The following is a 22,443-nucleotide window of genomic DNA, read 5'->3' on the forward strand; positions in this document are numbered from 1 at the left end:
CACCGCACTGATGCACAAACATGAAGCTACTGTATAGAGACAGACATAAAAAAAATATTAATCGTGTCCATTGTTTGAACAATAAAACACCTACAACACAACGACAAGATCATCTTTAGTGCCAAGACACCCGCTAAGCTGTAGACGTGTCCAGATGTCTCAAGAATTTAAAGTTTTAGTTATGATCATTTCCCTGACCCTTGACGGGCAGAGCCATAGAAACATATACATTTTTTTGGTGTTAAAGTTCAGTCACATTACAATTACAATCCAGCGCTGGGTGATACAACAAAAAAAATCAAATTTCTTTTAAGCTTGGGGACAGTTCACCATTTTGACGAATCTGTTTTTCCTACGAAACACAGCAAGACCAAAACATGATTGAAACATAGACCTTTTTAGGCCTACTTGTGCAAAAAGGTGCAAAACACTGTTCTGATCTTTTACACAAAAAGTGAAATTTTAATCGCCTGAATCAGTTCCGTATACTGCCCAGATCTAATTATGTTTGCTTTATCTCTCATTACATTCAACTGAAGACAAATTCCAGCATGCCGTTCCAGTTCTTCCAGTGCGATCTCCTCCAGCAGACTTGCATTTTAGAGTTCCACTTTGTTCAACTTTGACCTGCAAATTTGCACAGTCAGCCAGTAGACAACATAACGCACCGTGTTTGTACCTTGTCATCACACCTCCAGACTACAGCCGCAACGCTTTCATACACAGTTTACAGTCTATTTATTATCGCCCACTTCAGAACCGCGACCTAACATCAGGGCTGAGCGCCGGGGCTAATGTAACAGCTCCTGCACACAGGCTGCATCTCTCTTTTTTTAAACCTGTCTCCTAAAAATTACGTAAATATGCTCTTAACGTGCGCCATGCTCACACGTCTGGAGAGAAACGTGATGCCTCCGAATTTCTTTTTTTTATCAGCATAATAAGGAAACCTTTTTAATTCATGATTTTGCAAAACAAAGTATTTCATTTGTTGATTCGCTTCGTCACTGCAATATTGCAGGAGTGTATCCACTCGTGGCAAATAAAAAATGACTCATTTTTTTCATGGCTATGTTGAGGCGCTCAGAGCTTCAGGTCAGGGACAGATTGTCGCCTTGGTTACATATTGAAAAAGTCAAAAAGTGACTTGAAGCAGGACACAGGATGTTTTCACTTTTTTAACATTTAACCAGTCTTTCCCTGACATCAGGTGTTTTCGTTATCTAAACCCAACCACACACAGGACTCAGGATGTGAATCCTGTGAGGTCCTGAACTTTGTTTGTCCACCGTCCACCCCTGACCACCTTCCTCTGACTTGTGTCAGGCACAAGAAGAGACACCTCCTTCCTTCACTCAAGAAAACACTGCAGCTGAATATAATCTAGACAGCAGCTACATTTCCTTCAAACTGCATTAGGTAAATTAGAAGTGTATTAACGTCATTTCAAAGACACAGGGTAGCTTTGTTGTGTCACCTCGACCCAGAGAGCCAGACTACCCTCTGCTACCTAAAAACAAAAAACAAAAAACGCTCAGAATCACAGATTCTGTCCATGAGACACAACAGTAGATGCATATCAGAGCTTCGATGCAAAAAATATGTGGTTGCAGGGGGCTGCAACTGTGTAATATGTAAGCAATAACACACGACAAGGCGTATATAGGTAAATAATGTGTGAGGTGGGGTTTAACTCATCCCGCTGAAAGCCTCACTTCATTCTCAGCTGAACTTGACAGGTCATTTTTACACAGACAGAGGACTCTGGGTTTCGTCCTCCATCTCCTGCAGTGTAGTCGGCTTCGGAAGGAATCACTTCAGGGCCGGTGTGGACGGGCGGGATGACCACACACACCAACAGCTCCTCTCACGCACGGATATGTGAATGTTGTACTGAGACAGAGTTGAAAAAAATCCACACATGTCCTGGGGGGGGGGGGTGTACGAGGCAAATGAAAGGAGCAAAACAGTCTGTATACAATCCTCTAGATCTTAGAATTTCTGTGTCTATTTACTATTTTTCATCACCCCCATAGGGTCTTATGCAACCCCACGCAGCTTTCAGCATGTCTGAATATGTGCATGTTCTTCGTTATCCTTTTCTCGCTGCTTAGTGTGTGATGATATCCGTGTGCAACAGAGTGTGTATACTCGATAGAGCTGTTTCTTCAGTACATTCGTTTGCCGAATCTAAAAAAGAAAAAGAAAAAAATCTAACAAGTGCTGTACTACTTGTAGTTGGTAAAACTGAACTGTGCTTACTCCTCTCCTAGAATTTAAAACATACAGTAGTGAAGTCTGGACTTGCAGACTGAAAGACCCTCAGTGTGTGGAATGACATTAATGAATTTCATGTTGTCTGATTAACTCTCTTTGTGCATGTATAAAGAGATGTGTGGTTGTATAACAATGCCTGTAATTTCACTCTCGTGAAAATGTATATTAAACTTTGTGGCTGCACGGATGCGGTTTGTGTTTGTGCATCAGCTCCTCTGCTTAAATTTGGCAGCACCTTTCCTCTCCATCAGCCTTGAGCTTAATGGCGAGTTCGAGGTGGTTCGAGGCCTGCTCCTCAAGTCTGCTGCTCTGTCGTTTGACGGAGGTCCTCCTGCTCAGCCCTCAGCTTGCTGACCAGCTCCCGGTCCTCACTCATCCTTCACCAAGAGATTACCCGTCTGTCTCAAGTTGCTGCTGATGGGTGGCTCTTTCTTTTTGAAGCTGATCATTTCAATTCGCTCGTCTGACCTTCTCTTTCTGGAGCTTGTTGGTTTAATAATAATTAACTTCTCTTTGTCGTCATTTGGCGTCTCTTTGTAGCAGTTTTGCTTCTGTTTCCTGTGGTTTCGCTTTTGTTTGGAGTCGTTGTTGCATCTCTTTTTGGTCATCTTGTGTCTCTTTCGGTACCATTTTGAAGATGAAGCTCGGGGGCACCCTGACCCTTTTGGGCCTCTGGGCCCGGTAGGACTGTTCAGTAATCCACTGTGCCTCTACCATCTTACTATCTTACAGTCGCTCCGATTCCTGACCCACTCCTTGGGGCTGATGGATTAATTCTCAGTCATGATCCTGGTGTGGTCTGTCTTGGATGACCAGTTGTGTCTATGCGTAACCTGTTGAAAGGTGAATAATAAACTGATTCTGCCCGGGTATAACGACGATGAGAGTTCCTGTTGGTTTTTTGCATTTACGTGGACCGTCTCACAGCTTTTCCTGTGTGGTTTGTTTCAGCCTCTCTCAGTTTCAGTTTCACGGTTCATCGCTTTAACCCTGAGAATTATTAAGATGACTTTATCTGCAATCCAAGCACACCGCCTTCCCTAATGTCAGTTACTGTGTCTGGCCTCGTGCTGTTAGGATGTGGAGGTGGAGATGTCCTTTCCTGTCTGGTACTTTAACATCTGCGGTCCGGTATGCCAGCGCCACACTGACTGACACCCAGACTGGTTTCTCGGTGTGTGGGGAAATAATGAAACTGTGGAGGTCAAATGGGCCCAGCAACAAATTTTGGCCCCCTAGGAGGTTGATCCAGACATGAACAAACATGTTTGAAACATTCAGTTTTCATAAAGGAGTAGTTTTGGGAAGTACACTTTTTTGTTTTCTTGCCAAATATCGGTGCCACTCTCATATCTGTTCTTTCACCCTATAATTCAATATCTGAAATAGTGAGTGGTGTTTGAAGTTTTAAGTCGGCATGCAGTAGAGAGGTGTCCCACCAGACCACATGGTGCCAGGCCAAAAATACGTCTCTCAATATTGATAAGACAAAGGAAATTATTGTCGACCTCCGAAAGATCAGAGGCCCTCAACTCCCACTGCACATTTCCGCTTCACCCATCGAAGACAGTGAGCAGCTTCAGGGTCCTGGGTGTCCAACTGAGATCATTGATGCAGACCTCCCCTCCCTTCAGGACATTTACTCTACCCTCTGCTTGAAGGCGACTAAGTCCATCATCAGAGACACTAACCACCCAGCTCATGCCCTCTTCTCACTACTGCCCTCGAGTACACACTACAGTAGTATCTCCACCAGTACCCCCTGTTTCAGTGACATTTTTTTTTTTTTTTTCCCCACAAGCCATCAGGGGAATGAGCAGCAAGTGATTAACGATCAAAGCTGCTGGACTTGCACACTCTGCTGAGGTTTTGTACTCCAAGATCATTTGCACAACTCACATTTTGTACATTTTAAATATTGAAATTGCTCTTCATTACATTACCTGAACATATCTGTGGTAAGTCTCTATTAATATCTCAGGATTAATACTGGTTTTTAAAAGCCTGTTTTTCTATATGAGTTGTTTTAAAATGTCATGCTTTTCTTCTCATGTGACAATAAAAGACTTCCACTTGTGGTGGAGGATGTCTGCAAGAGCTGCCTGCCTGGGAGACTCAACTCGGGACATAAAGTGAATGGAAACATGATACAGCCTCGCGAGATTTCCGTGACTGCTAACGTTAACTAGCTTGCTGTGTCAACCACAGTGACACCGGTCGTGGTGATCCAGCTACAGCTGCAGCGGTGCCTTCGGCGTTCTAATTCATAACGGGAAAATCAAAAACTACACCCACAGAGAGGTGCTGTCTGTCGGCTTGAAGCGCCGTCACCGCCCCTCGGACTGTCCGCGGCTCACGTCCCTTAATCGTCCAGGTCAGTCGGTGTTACAGCCGTCAGTTCTTTGGGTTAGCTAGTCAGGCTAGCTTGGGCTAGTGCGCAGGGAGGTGTCAGTGGTATAGCCCGATGTAAATCAGTAGCGGAGGTGATACGTTCCACAGCATACGTATATAGAAGTGAGAACAAGCCAAGAGAACAAGTTATAACTAGCCCAGCTAATGCTTATCCTCAACACCAGCACTAGAATGTGAAATTAGCTAATAGCAAGTATGCTAGGCAGCCTTAGCGAACCGCCGAGGCAGGTCGGCAGCGGCTTGTCAGTAGTTCATGTGTCGCTGACAGTCACAAGAAATAGTTCAGGAGCACAGACACAGTCCATCCGGTGGGTGTTTCACACTGTCTTTGATTCGAACGGGGCTAAGAGTTCGCTCGCTAATTAGCCCTGTTAAACGGGCATGCCCGCAGATACTGATGCGTACCGCGTCTGGTGGTTTGAGCAGACATCTGGTGGCAACACGCTCGCTCATGTACTCATGGAACCAACGACGCTAACAACAACACATGTGACAATAACACGTGTGGCAGTCCGAGGCAGATCCCGGCCGTGGTGGTGCCCTGACGCCAGGGGACCGATCTCTTCGTCTGTAGCCCCAGCCTCTCAGGGACACGTCTTCGTGCACCTGCACATCTGCGGGTCTCGGGAAGCCTTAGAAAGCATTGGAATTGGTTATAGAAGTTGTTAAAAAAGTAACGAATTAAATTTACTACAGTATTGAATATTTTCCTTTGCCTGCCATCCGCGGTTTTTAAAGGTTTTTATGTGATTGCTGGCTGTTGGGAGACGTTATACATCTAAAGGTTGGACTGTTTCAGTCCTTTTTTTGTGGAGTTTTGTGTCAGCGCCATAAGAGCTGTAGAAAAACACTGGTAGCTGCAGTAGCTCAGAGGTTCATCGTCTTGCAATGGGCGACTGCCGATTTTAGCAAAAAACTTTAATTTTAATTTAATTAATGAGATTATTAAGAATTATTAGTTATTATTAACTATACACTACTGGTAAATGCTTAAAAGTGTGAAATTATAATAAATAATTCTAGGCCATATCATATCTCCTGTTTTTTTTTTAATTGTACTTTCATATTTTGGACAGTATGACTGTGAACCAAATATTAAATTGCTTTCTCTTGTGTTACAAATGGTTTAAAAAGTCTTACATTTAATTTGCTAAACCCTGCAGAGACCCTGTGCACTGGAGGCCCTGTTAGGAGTCTTAACTTGGTTATAAACTCTGGATATGACATGGAACATAAGTTCATCTACATATTCATCCTTTGCAGTGTCTTTGACTCATCCACATCCCACACATATCTGTTATCTGAGGTGCAAGTATTATCAGTGGATGTCCATTGTTTTATGATCGAATATATATGTTAATTCTGTTTACAGTATACAGCTTACAATTTACTGTAAGCCTAAGGTCTAGAAAGGATTTAGACAGACTCCCTTCAACCTCACCATTAACAAAATACTGAAGTTTTCAACCAACAGAGCCACTTGTATGTGGTGCAGGTGTGGTTCACCTGCAAAAATAGCTTAATTGCAGACACCTAACCTTAAAACTGCCTGGGAAACCTCCTAGAGCAGAAAAAAGAAACCCCTGCTATACCAGCAACAACAAACTCAGTTGCTAATGTTATGAAACTTCCCTTATGATCTTAATGGGTTATTTTGCATTTTTCAATAATTTATAAATCACTGACAATAATCTGGATCTAAAAGATATCGTCTCTTTATTATTACGTCCCATGAACCAAGACTATCTGAAGAATTAACTGAGAAACAACTAGCAGTAGAGGAAGTCTCATAGGATTGCGTTATTGGCACAAAATTAATTGGTAACTGTTTTGCTCATTGATTTTGTTGTGTCAGTCAGTTTTTAAGCAAAAAACCCATCCATTCTGTGCCCTCTCCAATGTGAAGATTTGCTGCTTTTCTGTTTTACGTCAGTGTAAACTAAATATATCTTTGGGTTTTGGTCTGTTGGCTGGTCAAAACGAGACATTTGAAGACATTTTCACAGTTTTATGACATTTTCTAGACAAGAAGATAAGATTGGTTGATAAATTGAGAAAATACTCATCCGATTAATCGATGATGAAAATTGTCATTAGTTGCAGCCTAGTAAAATGCTTCATGGGTATGTGAAGCTGTGTTCATATGTTGTGATTCACAGGATAGTATTGTGATATTGATTTCTTTTTCCTAGGTATCATCCAGCCCCATCCAGCCCCAGTGTGGATCTTTAGCCTTTCCATCAGGACAGTGGCAGAGGCAGAGCCAGAGCCATCGGGGACCAGACCAGCTGGCAGCAGGGCTCCATGAGCACGACGGGGCAGCAGCAAGGGGGGGGCCTGCGTTCTCGCCGAGGCCTTGGCCGGGACAAGGACCCTGGGCAGGGCATGGGCATGGAGGCGGCCTGCTGGCTTGCCCCCGGAGTGCTGCGCAGGCTGATTGAGCTGCCCTCACCCCCCCTGTCCAGACACCAGCTCAAGAGACTGGAGGAGCACAGGTAATTCTATGCAGTCCCATGGTTTAGCAGTGATACGTTTTGAACTAACTATACTCCAATGTCCAGACACTGACCAGTCTGATATGACTGGGTTCAGTGTTTGTTGAGTACATGGCTCTTCTGTACAAAGGGGGTATTGTTACATGATCAAGCTTTGTCAGAAGAGACACTTCAAACTAAGTTGCTGTTAGGGCAGAACGCTATGAGGAAAATGTAAAATTTTTGTTCTTTTTTTTTCTGATCCATATTGCGATTGTGGTTTAAAGTGTAATTATTATCTGTAAATTAAAAAACTCCAAGTCTGTATTTGTGGTCTACAAAATCTTAAACAGGATTTGAATGTACCAAATATGATCACAAAGGTAACTTGTGTCTACATGAACAGAATCTGATAAAACAATACAGTGGTTTGTTGCTGCAGTCCTCCCAGAGTTCAAACCAGTCAGAGAAAAGGCACCAAGTAAACGTGTATAGTTTTCTATAGAAAAACTGACCACTTTGGCTCACAAATAATAAAATGTTACATTAGTGGTATACCAAATACTACTCAGTGACATTCAAATAAAAGCTTATATTGTTTTATTATAAACAATGATACAACATATAATATCGTTACAGTAGCTTATAGCAGATATATTGATTTTGGTATAAGTGTTGTCTCTGTTATATGTGTATATATATGTGTGTGTGTGTGTATGTATAATAACGATGAGCAGATATATTGGTATTGGGTTTTTAAAACTCCCAAATCATATGATCAAAAATCAAGTATCTCTTGGGCTATAATTCAGATATAATCTTGACATTCAAAAGTGGTTTTATATTTATTGATAACAGCCGCCCAGTTGTCCAGTTATGGGAAAGTTCAAAAATTGCTGGTATATTAGGTCTGATAGTGTTTTCATAGTGGAATGATGACACCCAATGATACCGAGGGCTCTGCTCTGTAGCTGCTCGAGCTAACGTTAGCTCCACAGACTGACAGGACAGACTGATGTACAGTTTTGAATACAGGAGGTCTCAGGTCACAGGTTTTAAAGTGACCGGCCGATGATATGACGTGATTAAAAGTTTAACAGGAGATTCTGTCATTTATACTGAACAACTGCAGAGCTACCCGGTACCTGTCCGAAACCGATGTGAAGCGATCAACTACATTATTTAGGTAGAAAAAATACTTGCTAATCTGTTGGTCTTGTCCTAAAAGACACAGCCTTCTCCTTATTTTTTCAATATCAAAATTATTCAGAGCGTTATTCTTCTTTGGCCAACTGTAAATGTACGGACACTAGATTGCTGACAGCATATTAACCAGACCACTTATGGCTATTTACAGAATTAAACATAATTAAACATAGTTGTCTCTCACTAAGTAAAATCGATAGCATCTGTTTTTGTTGAATATGACAAAATCGGTGTTTGCCAGCTTAAACCGTCGCCTGGTACAGCTTCTTAAGACACTGTTTATGAGGAGACTTGTTTTTAAAATGTCCAATAGCAATTTCAATATAAAAACCAATAACTGTTCAGTCCTCATGGAGGCCAATAAACAGTCATTCTAATTATCACCCAGCCCTATTCATGATGACAATGTCGCGTCATCAGCACTATTTGTGGTCCTTCCTGGGTGGCAAGTTAAAGTCGTCAGGTCCGCACCTGGCTGTTGTCCGTCCCTGCAGGTACAGCAGTGCAGGACGCTCCCTGCTGGAGCCTCTGATGCAGCGTTACTGGGAATGGTTGGTGGGACGAGTCCCTTCCTGGATTGCCCCCAACCTCATCACCATCATCGGCCTGGCCACCAATGTCTTCACCACCCTTGTGCTCGTCTACTACTGCCCAACTGCCACTGAGCAGGTGAGTCGTCATTCTGAAACAACCTTATACTGGACAGCTACAGCTCATGTTAACACATATACTGTTTTCATTCAGCAACCCCAGTTGCTTTTTTGGCATTTTTTTGGTCAGTATTAAACTCCTGTCAACAAAGCTCAACCTCTTGCAGGTGTTTCACATTAAAAGATTACCGGGGAGGGAAGGATTTTAGATGGATTTTAGGATTCATAAACAAAAACAGAGAAAGAAAGAGAGTGTTTTCAGCAGAGTGGTGAGCACGACATGAGTCTGTTGTTGTACTGACTGAGTTAGTGCTTCGGAAATTTACATTACACTGTATTTATCAAGACTAAGGGTAAAACGCAGACGTCTTTGAGTGTTGAGTTTCAAAAGAAAATTAAAACAGGAGCAAATCGGTTGGCGCAAATGCCTTTGGACAGTGTATTGACAGTATTAATTGATTAATTGATATGTTTTTTAGTTTTGTCTATTCCCCTCTTTGTTTCATCTGTCACTTTTATTTATGATTCTTCTCCTTAGCGCAGGCCCATGACCCATATGGAAGTGATGTATGCACTATTGTGATGCAAAACAATGAAAATAAAAATCTAAAAAAAGGAGCAGGGAGGCCTCTTATTAAAATCTGATCATTTTTACTAACTAAAATGATCAAATATACTTAATGGAGGGAATTAGAAATAAAAGCCTGGTTTTGATATAAGTACATTTCAAATACTGGCCCGTTTCAACCCACAGAATGATAAATTAAATAATTTATTTGTAAGGGACCAACTTAAATGTTCAGTTCAGCCAAACCATTAAAAAAATAAATCATATTTTCTCATGTAGCCCCATTGGCATCTATATCCATGTAGATAGTAGTGATTTCATCTGTTGACCTTCTGAGGTGTCCCCACACTCAATATAATGAAGTTGAATGGAATTTCAGTCGTGGTGCTCAGTGCATTGGAAACATTAGACACAGCATCCTGGTCACTCTGGATAATTCAAATACCAAGCTGTCAGCAGTATTTTCTTTGGAGCTACCTTCAACCTGACAAGTTGTCCCCATGAAAACTGTTGACTGTGAAGTCTTATGTGTGAAAAGTGCAGGGGTTCTCAGGCCCCTCAGTAAACCCCCTGAAAACCCTAAAATTACATTTATGGAAGTTTCAGTAATTAAGCAGATTATTAATTATTAATGTTATTAGTCTGTACTGTGAAGTTTATTTGCATATTGATACGATTAAAATATAATATAATATTTTGACTTTCCCTTTATGTTAAACACTTTGTGCTGAATTTCATGCTTGAATTGTGCTATTGAATAAAGTTTATAAATATTATTAAAATACAGTAAATTTTAAGGCTGCCACTAAAAATTGCTTTTCATAACTGATAAATCTGTTGTTTATTTTTGCGATTAATCGTTTTATCTATAAAACATGACAAAATAGTGAAAAATGCATTATTTGCTTTTTTTTTTCCAATCAGCAATTTTTAAGCCCAGGATATTCAGTTTACTATCATATAAGTCAAAGGAAAAACAAAAAATCATTTTTTTCCAAAAACATTTTTCAAAAATCTTGTTCGAAAAATTAATTTAACGATGAAGAATTTCATTAAATATTTGCTAATTAATTTTCTGTCAGTTGATTAATTGGTAAATGATTTCAACTCCAGTAAACTAGCAGCTCTTATTTAATTAATTGAAACAATAAAATGTCCTTATTCATCCCTTTTATCACTAAACAAACAGATAACAAATGGGGTTTGGAGATTTGCCTAAAGTAAAACAGTTGTCCACTGTGCTCATAATGAAATCTTTTCAAACAGCTCAACCGTCTGTAAAACAAGGTCGGTGAATGAAGTTATCCAGCTGTGCCAGCTGTGCTTGAATATGCAGGATTTCTGAAGTCTGAGATTCTCTGGACTGAGCAGGCAGAAATACAAGAGAACAGATTCCTTTCACATCACAGAGGCTGTTCCTGCTTTTACATATACATGAGTATCACCGTGTTCGTTGCCTTTTTCTCCCGGCCATAGCTGGCCCAGCAGCCAGTTGTGGCCATATTTGATAACGGCGGAGATGGAGTGACCCCTGCTCCATATGAATGTGTGTGTGTGTGTGTGTGTGTTGTTTCAGGCTCCTCTCTGGGCGTACCTGCTGTGCGCGGTTGGTCTGTTCATCTACCAGTCGTTGGACGCCATTGATGGGAAGCAGGCCAGACGCACCAATAGCAGCTCTCCGCTGGGTGAGCTGTTTGACCACGGCTGCGACTCCCTCTCCACCGGTTAGTTTTTTTTATCCTGTTAAACTCCACTGTGTCTCTGTAACTCTGAAGCCCTGTAAAAAACTGCCCGTGTTGTTGTAATTGTCCCTCTAGTGTTTGTGGTGTTGGGAACCAGTATAGCAGTGCAACTGGGCACCAACCCGGACTGGATGTTCTTCTGCTGCTTCGCTGGGATGTTTATGTTCTACTGTGCCCACTGGCAAACATACGTGTCAGGAACACTGCGGTTTGGCATGTGAGTCAACAAAAGATGCTTCTTTTTTTTTTTTTTGTCAATATTTTTGTTTCTTTGTTTGTTTAAAAGCAAAAGGGCGTTTTCACGCCATTTATCAATAAGTACACTCATCTCATGCATTACAATACGTCCTTAGTGGGTCTGAGTGTTGTTACTTTTTAACAGTTCCACCATTACCTGTTTCAGCTGTTATTCAAAAACAATACTTTTCCGTACCTCAGTTAGCTGAGTAAAAATATATACTCAACCAAAAAAAACCAAATAATAATTTAATTTTGTCTGAAGACAAAACCTGTAGAATAACTTTTTTGAATAAATAAAACGAACAGAATATGGATTTAAATCAGGAAATATCTGATCATAGAATAAGCAAACAAGACTAAGACTTTTCAGCTTTATGTACACTCACAGCTTCAGATACGGTTCAGTCTGGACTACTGGATTCATGTTGGACCGTTCTAATACTAGATGAGGTTCAGCTGCATCACAGCTGCCAAGTGTTGACATCTCGGTTCCTCCCAGTGTTTTGCTTGTTGTGTTTTCGTGTCGCTGTAATTCTGTATTATTAAGATTTGCTCTATTTCCCCCCAACTCTGCCTTTGTAAAACTAACAATTTGGCCTCCTTCCTAAAGCAGTGTAATTAAATGCACTCTAGGAAGACCTACTGAATGTGGCGTGATGTTGATTAAATATTGCATCCACTCCTTTTTTCATGGGTCAAAAGTTTAAAAAAAACAAACAAACAAATTACATGTAAGCATCATGGTGATCATCTGAAAAACCAACAAACTCCGAACAATATTTTCTTTTTATTTGGCCTGTCTTCCTTTGTTTGTGTCAGTCACTTTTTTTTACTTGAAACTTGGCCTTGCTTTTATTTGAGAATTTATGTTTCTTTGTGGTGCATAAATAGCTGTTGATCAGCTCCACACACAGACGGTGGACATGAGCAGGTTACAGATGTCTTTTAGGTGCCTGGAAACTTTTTGAATGCTAGGGAGAGAGAGAGAGAGAGAGAGACCGTGAGACCCATAGCTATTCTTTGTGTATACTATCTATACACTGTACAATGGTAGTACAGTAGTGCAAGTCGGGTGGATACATAAATATAGAGCTTCACAATCCTTTTAAAGATCAGATTAATCTGATATAGTAAAACAGATGTGATACATAATGTGATAAATAAAAGTCCATAGCATTGTAGAAGTTATTAAAAAGTGGATCAGCTAGTTATGTTTTAGTAAGTGAGGATTTCATTAGGTTATAGCGGTTACATGTGCGGTTGAGCTGTAATAAATGTGGATGTGTCTATGTGTAGATTTGACATAACAGAGGTGCAGATCTGTCTAGCAGGATTACAGATGTTCACATCCACTGTGGGTCCGGGCCTGTGGAACACGATGGTAAACCTCCCGGCTGCTGCTGCATGGCTGAATGCTGTCTGCTCCCACAGTGACCGCAGACCTCAGAGGAGGCACATGTAGAATTTAAATTAAGTCTGTTCTGTTTATAGGAGCTTTCAGTAAATTTATGCTCTCTTCACTAACATCAGCTGAAGGAAACTAACTGTCGGCAAACTGCCTGACTTCACTTGACATTACTAAATCAGACTATGACAAATGTCCATGTCAGTGAGTTACGGTCCGGCAGAGGCGACTTTCTGCCAGCAGGAAACACTAAAGTTAGACCACTAATATCCGTTCATATATTCCATCTTTGCATTTAATTTCTAACAACAAGGCCAAGACAAGGCACAATGAGAGACCCGGTGGATATTTGTAAAATGTAACATCTGACATATACCAATGTTTTACTTTATCATCTGGTTAGATTGCCCCCCTATCCAGACACCATGAGTTGCTGCTTTTCTCTTTTTTTATATCATTGTAAACTGAATATATTATAACAGATTGTCCTCCGATTTTTGGGAGGTGGGGGGATCGAGGATAAATCGGCCCAAAATTCCTTTAGCCTGAGCCCGGCTTTAGTAAGCCAACGTACCCAGACAGGCTATGTCTGTTCAGAAAGCCTAAAGGAATAGTACAACATTTTTGGGAAGTACATTTTTCTCTTTAATCTCAGAACAAGGTTAGCCTAGCTTAGCATAAAGACTGTCAACAGGGGGAAACAGCTAGCCTGGCACTGTCCGAAGTTAAAAAAAAATATACCTACCAACATCTATAAAGCTCACTATCGTCATTTTGTTGAAAGCGCCAGCGAAATATTACTCTGATGTAGCCACTTTCCCGTCAAATCTCGAACCTCCAAATTAAGCCTGTGTTGTGCAGAGGGACGCAACAGCGACCCATCAGCTCCACGTCCAGCGGTGTGTCGTAGAGGGGGGCTGTAGGATGACTGTGTGCTGGTAGACGTCACTAATCCTCACTTTAAATTTTTCTGCTTTCTCCTCCCACTCAGCATTGATGTGACTGAGGTGCAAATCTTCATAATAATCATGTATTTGCTGGCCGCCGTGGGAGGATCTGCTTTTTGGCAGTCACTGGTAACTGTGATCTGTTCTAATTCCTACAGATTGAGATTAAATAGCATGATGCCATAATTATGTAATGATCTTTAAGTTGGTAATTCTGATATTATTATGATACTTTTGAATGTTTTACTGTAATTGTTGTCAGAAACACAAAGAATGTCTCGGAACGCTTTTACCCTTCTCTAACATTACTCATGATGCTTTCATTGTGGATGTAAAGGTGACCTTACTGACAAATTACAAAAATAGCTCAAATTACTGTATGGTCGACACATATCTTGATTTAAATGTCTGTGTTGTATTATGTTTCCTTAATTTTAGTGTTGTAATGTCTCGATTCCCAGATTCCGATCCTAAATATCCAGATGAAAATGGTTCCTGCCATCTGCACTTTTTTAGGAGCCATCTTCTCCTGCACCAATTACTTCAGAGTTATTTTTACGGGAGGTGTGGGCAAAAACGGATCCACAATAGCAGTAAGTCTGGAAACCGCAGATTTCTTTCCTGCTAGCATGTGGTGATCTTGTCAGAGCCCTAATTTTAATAAAGTGGTGGATAGTTTTTAGTAGAAACTTGTCAGGAAGAAACGCCTGTTTTACGACAGCACAGACTGTTACTGCACGATTATGACTGTTAAATGAATCGAGCAAACGTTTTCTAAGGCAGGTGCGCAGAATCTCTTTTCATTAATTTATGAGATTTAATTCATAATTATTGATAAACAATACTGATTAACTCCAGTATTGACATAGTTTGTTATGAGCAAAGTTTTGCCTGCATACACCGCAGCCATCTAATGCGGTTATTCCCTTTATCATGCGTCTGGAAAATTTGATGCTAAAGAGCAGGCTTTTCATTCATGCTAACGTTGGTAACATAATATCCAGAATGAGAGGGTAAACGTGCTTTTAACTTGCGCTGACTGTTGATGGTGTGGGACAAGCACTTCATTTCTCACTAGCTAACTTTGTGTAGCCTCAGTTTGCGTTGTCACTGTTGCAGTTGCTGTCAGCTGCTGTTGCATGTTAGCTAGACAGAGCCGACATGTTTTTTGTTTTGTTTTTTAAAAGAAGAAAAAAAGGTTTTGTAATGTGAGGAAGAATTGCCAATTGCCGCATCCAAATTTACCTCCAAATTGTGTCTCTATTGATTTTCAGCAACTCGCTTTTTCCGGTCGCAGAATATTTCCATATGTTTATCTTGAGAACATCATGTCGCAAATTACAAAATTTTCTGAAAGAGGGTTGTGGCTTTCTGAGCTTTCTACCTCCCTGCTAAATTTTATAAATGAGAAACCTGTCTTATGGCTCACAGATTGGCTGGTATGAATAAACTGTATCGGGTTTAATCCAGAGTGAGCCAGTTTGACAGTGACCCCTTTCAATACTGCTGAGACCTCCATGTACCCACTGGTCCCTTCTGTCAGAGCTTTTAATTATGCCAGTTAGCCCGACTAACAAAAACAAAGAAGTGAAATTGTCGGTTTTTATCTGATTGAACATGCATCGCAGGGTGGTGTCTGTACGCTCGACCAGAAATGGATTGTTTGAAAAAAAAAAAAAAAAAAAGCACCACTGTATTGTTTTGATAATTGGAAATTTTGTGTTAAAGTAAATTTTGTTCAGTTTTCTGGTCACAGATGAACTTTGAAGTTGTGAGTAATATGTTAATAAGATATCAAATAAATAATATATTTTTCGATATGTTTGTTAGTGCACACACCTGGTGCATGTAGAAATGTACTTTACTGAGCTCACGCTGTCTTCATCCAATTGATGATTTCCTAAAAGTTATTATTTCTTTAGCTTAATAATAACTCATGTGTCTAATGTATTATGCTGAAATTAATTTATAAGAGGTGTCAAATGTTCATTGTTTATAATGCATTGGGTACAAATACCGGCAGCTGGAAGTTTCTAATCAGAATAAGCAGGTTGTTGTTTCATCAGTATCAGTTTGTTCTACAGATTAAGTCAGAGCAGCTCCTCTGTATTTTTCTACTGACATTAGCCATCTGCGTCTTTTGTTGTCTTTTTGTTGTGTCTGTCCTCAGGGAACCAGCGTCCTCTCTCCAGTCTTGCATATTGGTTCAGTTATAATTCTGGCGATGATGATATACAAGAAGTCTGCTGTCCAGCTCTTCGAGAAACATCCGTGTCTTTATATCCTGGCATTCGGCTTCGTCTCTGCCAAAATCACCAATAAATTAGTTGTAAGTCAAACATACTTTTTTGATGAGGGGGAGAGTCAAACATTAAGCAGTGGTCACAGAAACAAAAAGTTGTGTAGATCAGTGTTAAAAAGGGGACTTAACGTACTCACTCGTGGATAACCTGCCTGAAACCGGCAAGCCTAAATTATTTTTCAAAGAAAAGGGACCGGATCTGAAAGGAATTCCTCAAATTTGGCAAAACATGTAAACTTGCCACCAACAGGAGGGCATGTTGTGTTTTAGCAAATGTCAGCCACAACAAATACACCAAATAGAAATTTTAATTTTAACTTTGGCGAAACCAATAAACCATTTCTGACATTATGAAACACGAGTTCTTGGTGGAGGAGTTAGAACTGCGGATAACCAATGTTCATATAATAAAAAATATGAAACTGTTGACAGTTGGCACCGAGCTGGAAGAGGAAGTGAATCATCTGGCATAAGACACAAATGAGACAGTGTGATTTTTTTTTTTTTATTCATTTTTTTATTTATTTAAATCCTTCCTCGTTTTCATCTTTTCTCTCAGCTTGCTGTTGGAAGTCAACATAACATTTGACCCCGGCGAGCTCATAGGGCAGACAGGAAAACGTTCAACACAGCATACTAATAAAACCATCATATGAAAAAAAAAAACAAAACATAAATATAAAAGATAAAGGGCCCATAGTTTTCCTTTTAAGAATCAAAACATTCTCAGGGCATCTAGTGTACTTCATTGAATCTTCTGCAACCGTTTCCCCAGTAGTCACTCTACCAAATCAAACTGTGACAGAGAAAATTATCTCAGTTTGCACAACTTATGTGTAAAACTGGAGCTTAATGTCCCTTCGAACAACTTTATTTACTAATTCCCACCTAAAGGTCAGCAGAGCTTGTAGTGTTGTGTTTGATGCTGACTGTGCGTGGTTTGTCTGTCTGTCCACAGGTAGCACATATGACAAAAAGTGAAATGCATCTTCACGATTTAGCCTTCCTGGGACCAGGACTACTGTTCCTGGATCAGTATTTCAATAGTTTTATTGACGAGTACCTGGTGCTTTGGATTGCGTTGGTAAGTACAGGCGTGACGCTGGGTTTGGACAAATGTTCTCTTTGACGGTGAAGTGCACTCAATAAAAGTCAGTTGTAGTTAAGATTAAAGTTATGTTTAATCAGTGATGCTGATATTTATTCCGTCATGGTTACATTTTCTTTATGATGGTTGCTTTTTCTGTGTTGTATTGGAAGCCCAATTCTGCCCTGAATAGAAAAGACAGTAATACTTGATATGTAATAAATAAATACTCACGGTACGTCAAAACTATGAGATGCTATTCCTAATGAGGTATTAAATCAAAATAATGAGACAGTACATCCAACCTGTGAGACAGTGACCATTTTGACTTAGCAACTCATAACTTCTACCTGTCTTCTTTTTTCTTTTTCTTTTTCTTTTTAATTATAATCTATTCCTTTCGAGTGACGGTGTTTCTTTTCTCTCCCGCAGATCATTTCCTTGTTTGACTTGGTGCGCTACTGTGTCAGTGTTTGCAACCAGATTGCCTGCCATCTTCACATTTTTGTTTTCAAAATCAAGCCTTGTTCAGTCCTCAGTTCAGCTCCTCACTGAGGACACGCCGGCCATTAATGACTCTGTCCCTACCTGTTAGTCGCACTCATCTTTTCTTCCCTCTGTTTTCCACGTAGAGATGCAGGGGATGACGTGGTGTAAAGTATGTGCTTCTGCCAATTGAATGTGAGGACAAATAATATATATTAAGATACTGGAGTATTACTGTCATTGTTTTCTTTTTCACCAGTGCAGAATTGAATTTGTACCAGTTTCATCTTTTGCCCCGGTAACAATAATTCTTCTTCTGACAAACTCATAGTGAAACAGAGCAAATATTTCAGGAGAGTACAGGTGCTACTCAGTGTGTTCAAGAGGAGAAACTCAAGTGTGTTTTAACTGTTCATGTGCAAGAAAATGTATAGGAAATGAATGAAACTCTTTGCTTTTCATGATTATAATTTTTGTAATATTTGCATAACTTTACCTTTTGCTATTGTAAATACCAAACCATTACCATGTCTATGCTTCTCTTTTAATTTAAAAATCCTGCTTTGACACATTTATAAAACCTTCCTTCATGTATATGATTTAAAAAAAAAAAAAAAAAAAAAGACGACATCACCCGCACATTACATGAAACTGTCCAACTGTTTTACGTCAGCAAAACGTGGTTTTGGAGGAAACTTAATAACAACTTTATTACATTTTTCTTTGACATATCAGAACATTGTTATTGAACAAACCTTCAAAATATTTACTGCCAGTGTTTTTCATTTGGTTCGTCAACTGTAACCACTCGTTTAAAAGGGACACGTGGAATTTAGGGCAGTGATTCAAGTCTGGGGGGGGATTTTGTGTATATTTATTATCATATGTAATATTATTTACTTAAATATTCTGAAATATTCTTTTGAAGTCAATGGTTTGGTTAGTGCTTCACTGGGTAGGGCTTCCTCCTTGCGTTATTCTTTTAATTGTAAATGGATAAAGACATGCTTTGCCCTCACCGAAGAAAAATATCTTAAGTCAAGATCCACTTAAAAGCATTCAGAGCTCTGCAAATGTGGAGCTTTGAGGTCACAAAACTCATGTTTAGGTTTAGATTTTCTCACATTTTTTGAAGTTGATAAGAACAAAGGTCAAGACATTTTAAAGTGGCTGCTTTGAATCAGTGCTCGTTTCGATTTTTGTTTAACTTTGCTGCTACTGTTGTGTTACAGATCACTCCGCTGTCACTCTGCCCTCTGTCACGCCTTTCACTCATCTCTACCTGGTATTATTGTTTGATATTTTCATTACTGTCAACAAAACCCATGAAAAGACCAAAACCAACAATGTGTAAGTCCGACTTTCAGTATTTTGTGACTTCCCTACGCTGCCTGTGGCACTCAGTTCCAAGCCAGCTGGTTCCCACTGATGTAGATGTAAATCTTTCAAAATGTCTCTCAAATATGTAGTTTAATTTCTAAAAAGGCTCCGTAAAAAAACTGCTGGTCACTGTAGTTTTTAGCAAATGTTACTCAAAGAGGAGGAAATAGCGCTTTTTCTTAGGGGCTATTTTATTGGAACTGATTAATCTACACTTGCTGCACTAGTGAGTCTTTCCAGCAGCAGGATGGTGTGTGTGGGATCAATTCAGAATATTCGACACTGTGTGTGTGTCTGTCTTCATGGTGATGAAGGAACACGTCACCCAGTGCAACAGTGTGGCTCATTGATGTGTATTTAATCATTTGTGGACAACAATGGAGCTCTATAGCACAGAGGAACAAGATACACATTATCAGGCTTTGGGTACACAGGCAATACTTGGTAACACGTTATTTTACGAATCCAGTGTTTTTTCCAGCCAATTTTCTGGAAACTTTCCTCATAATTATCCAAAAAAAAATAGCCAGTGCATAGATGGATATTTCCGAGGAAGGCTTACACAATTTAGTACTAATTATAAGTAAAATGAGGAAGTATTAGTCGCTACAGGTACTAAGTACTTGCTCGTTATATTCAAGTTTTTAAGCAAAAACTAGTAAATAATGTAGTTGGTTAATACAAAAATAGATCATAAGCAGATGTTAATATCCATCAGTTTCCTGGAGAGACAAACAAAAAAATTCTTCATGAATTTGAAGTGCCACACATTATAGATCTGTCCGGTAATTGGTAAATATCGATTGATATTTGTGCTGCTTATTGTTTGAATTTCAGGCTTACCTGTAGTTTTCCGCTGCACTGGAAATTCCTTAGTTTTTCGTTTCTAACTGATGCGATGATCGACAAAGAAAACCCACTCCATGCCGTAAAGTTTCATCAACTCGCCTGTTATACCTACAAACATATTTCTACCTTATTTACACAGACCGGATCTGTAAAATAAAGTGACACTGTGGCACTTTTTCCATCAAATTAAGAATTATTTTCTTTTTTTTTTTTCTAGGAAACGAGAGTTGACATTTACATCTGTTTATGAACTATTTTTCACTTACTTACTGCATAATTCCCCATTTTTTTCTTAAAAACACAAAAATAATGAGTAGGTACTTAATAATTGTAGCAACTAAACCTTTTCTCAGATTTCCCTTAAAATTCATAACAAAATTGCGTCAGACTGCTCTTGGAAATATACCTGTAATTAACTAAAATAAATACCAGCTAATTTTTTTTTTTTTTTTTGAAATGATGAGGAAGTTTCCAGGTAATTATCTGGAAGACACAGGACCATAAACATAAAGCGTTACCCAGTACTTGTTAGTAGGATCCTTTCATTGCTGATTGTAGACTCTTCATGGGATTTTGCTAACAATAAGAAAAAAAAAACAAGACATAACCAGACTCATCCTAAAAACTGAACGACCACCTGCTGCCATAACGGTTATTTATGTGAACATCGCACTCCTTCCTGCGTTTGTCGGCAGATGCTTCTACTCGACTGAACCACTGTTTTGAAAATGTGTTCGTTATTTACACAGTGTGGTTGACATGAAATCGTGCCCCCCCACCCCCCCACACACACACACACACACACACACACACACAACCAACACACAAACACACACACCTGCTGTAGCAGGACAGGTGTGTGTGCGGGCTGAATGTGTAGGTGATGAGGTCATGTGATGACATCACAGTTTTTAAGGTGGTGACTGACGAGAATCAGATCAAACTTTGTCCCTGACAGTCAATAAAAACCTGTTTATTTGAAGTGTGGCTGCCGCTCGTTCTGCCTCATCTGACACTGAGTGGGTGTTTACTGTTGCTGCTTCTGGATAATAGCTGAGATTAGTCTCTTGCTTCTACATATTGTGCTGGTTTTATTCATATTTCAATGACCAGTTCCATCTGCAGATCCAGTTTTAAGCCTCTGTGGTTTGTTTAAAAAAAGTTCAAGAGATGTACAATTGCCTCAGAACAGTCAACGTCTTAACTGGACGGGTTGAGGGTTCAGGATGGTTTGGTCACAATCTACAGTTTTCTGAGCACTTGAGAGAAAAAAAAAAAAAGGCTGTAGGTCATTGGTTCATAGGAACAAAGCCTTCCACACAGAAGTGTTAAAGGGTCATTTCACCCAAATCACAAAAACATTTGTCCTTTACTGCCTTAAGATGGAATATTATTAGAATACAAAAGATTTTTAGAAAGATTCTGAATCGTCATGTATTATGAGAATTTAGTCTTAATTTTGAGTAAAAGTCATAACGAAAATAAAGTCGTAGTTTACCAGAAAAAGGTAACAAGGAGTTGTAATTTTACAAGAGAAAATTTGCTGTGTTTTATGATAATAATGTAATATCATAATGGAATATAGTGAGAGTCAACGTTGATGTTATGAAAGGAAAGTAAATATGAGAAAAAAGTGGTACTTTAACCGGGGGAAAAAAGCTGCAATATTTTGAAAATAACATTAGGAAAGAAGTCATAAATCACGAGAGAAAGGCCTGATTGCTTCTGAAAATTGTGTACTGCTACTGGTAAAAAATAAGTAATGTTTCAACAATATTTGGATTTAAAAAAAAATTATGAAAATAAAGCTATCATTTTAAAAAAACAAAGTTGTGGCATTTCAAAAATACAGTTTGAGAAAAGACATTAAGGGTCTAGAGTTGTAATTTTGAGAAATAAACCTTAATATTATGAAAGTAAAGTTGTAATTTTGGGGGAAATTTTCAAGTACAAGAAAAAAAGTGGTAATTTAACAAAAATTTGCAATAATGTGATGTATTGGGAATGAAGTAAGAGTTTCTATGAGGGAAAAAAAGTCACTATTTGTAAAAAAAATTGTAATTTTACCAAACAAAAGCTGCAACACTTAAAGAGTCATAATACACCAATCAGCCACAAAATTACAACCAATTGCTGTTTATATATATATAATTAAAGCTATCTACATGGGCGGGCATTCATTATGGTTTAGTGGGAACATATTCTTTTGATTTGGGTTGTAGTCTTTAAGGAACACAGTTCAATGTAGACATACACTAACTAGAAGTAGTACATGGTTGTAAATGATTACGCACATTATAGATTAAATAACTGTGTTGGATATAAACACTCATTTCGGGAATGTCACATTTGGATTTTTATTCTTTATTTTCTACAGTGGATGTCTGTACATTCATTTCTGTTCACAGTGGGTGTTTT

The 22,443-nt window shown here is 39.3% G+C and overlaps 1 protein-coding gene across 3 annotated transcripts; it reads left to right on the forward strand.

Annotated features, from left to right (window-relative positions):
- Positions 1–4,420: 4,420 nt before the first annotated feature.
- cept1b (choline/ethanolamine phosphotransferase 1b) lies at positions 4,421–18,413 on the forward strand. 3 transcript variants are annotated; one of them, XM_040159732.1, is made up of 10 exons: positions 4,421–4,651; positions 6,882–7,184; positions 8,864–9,038; positions 11,164–11,311; positions 11,405–11,546; positions 12,866–12,950; positions 14,383–14,514; positions 16,092–16,250; positions 17,182–17,307; positions 17,743–18,413. In XM_040159732.1, the coding sequence occupies exons 2-10, from the start codon at positions 6,994–6,996 to the stop codon at positions 17,863–17,865; spliced, it is 1,281 nt and encodes a 426-aa protein (XP_040015666.1). In that variant the 5' UTR covers positions 4,421–4,651; positions 6,882–6,993; the 3' UTR covers positions 17,866–18,413. The 3 variants fall into 3 exon arrangements, with proteins under 3 accessions (XP_040015666.1, XP_040015665.1, XP_040015667.1); XM_040159731.1 differs by lacking the exon at positions 12,866–12,950 and adding an exon at positions 13,966–14,050; XM_040159733.1 differs by lacking the exons at positions 12,866–12,950; positions 17,743–18,413 and adding exons at positions 13,966–14,050; positions 17,451–17,724 and having other exon boundaries at positions 17,182–17,372.
- The last annotated feature ends 4,030 nt before the right edge of the window (positions 18,414–22,443 follow it).

The sequence above is a fragment of the Xiphias gladius genome, chromosome 21, assembly GCF_016859285.1.
Source record: "Xiphias gladius isolate SHS-SW01 ecotype Sanya breed wild chromosome 21, ASM1685928v1, whole genome shotgun sequence".
NCBI classification, from domain to species: Eukaryota; Metazoa; Chordata; class Actinopteri; order Istiophoriformes; family Xiphiidae; genus Xiphias; species Xiphias gladius.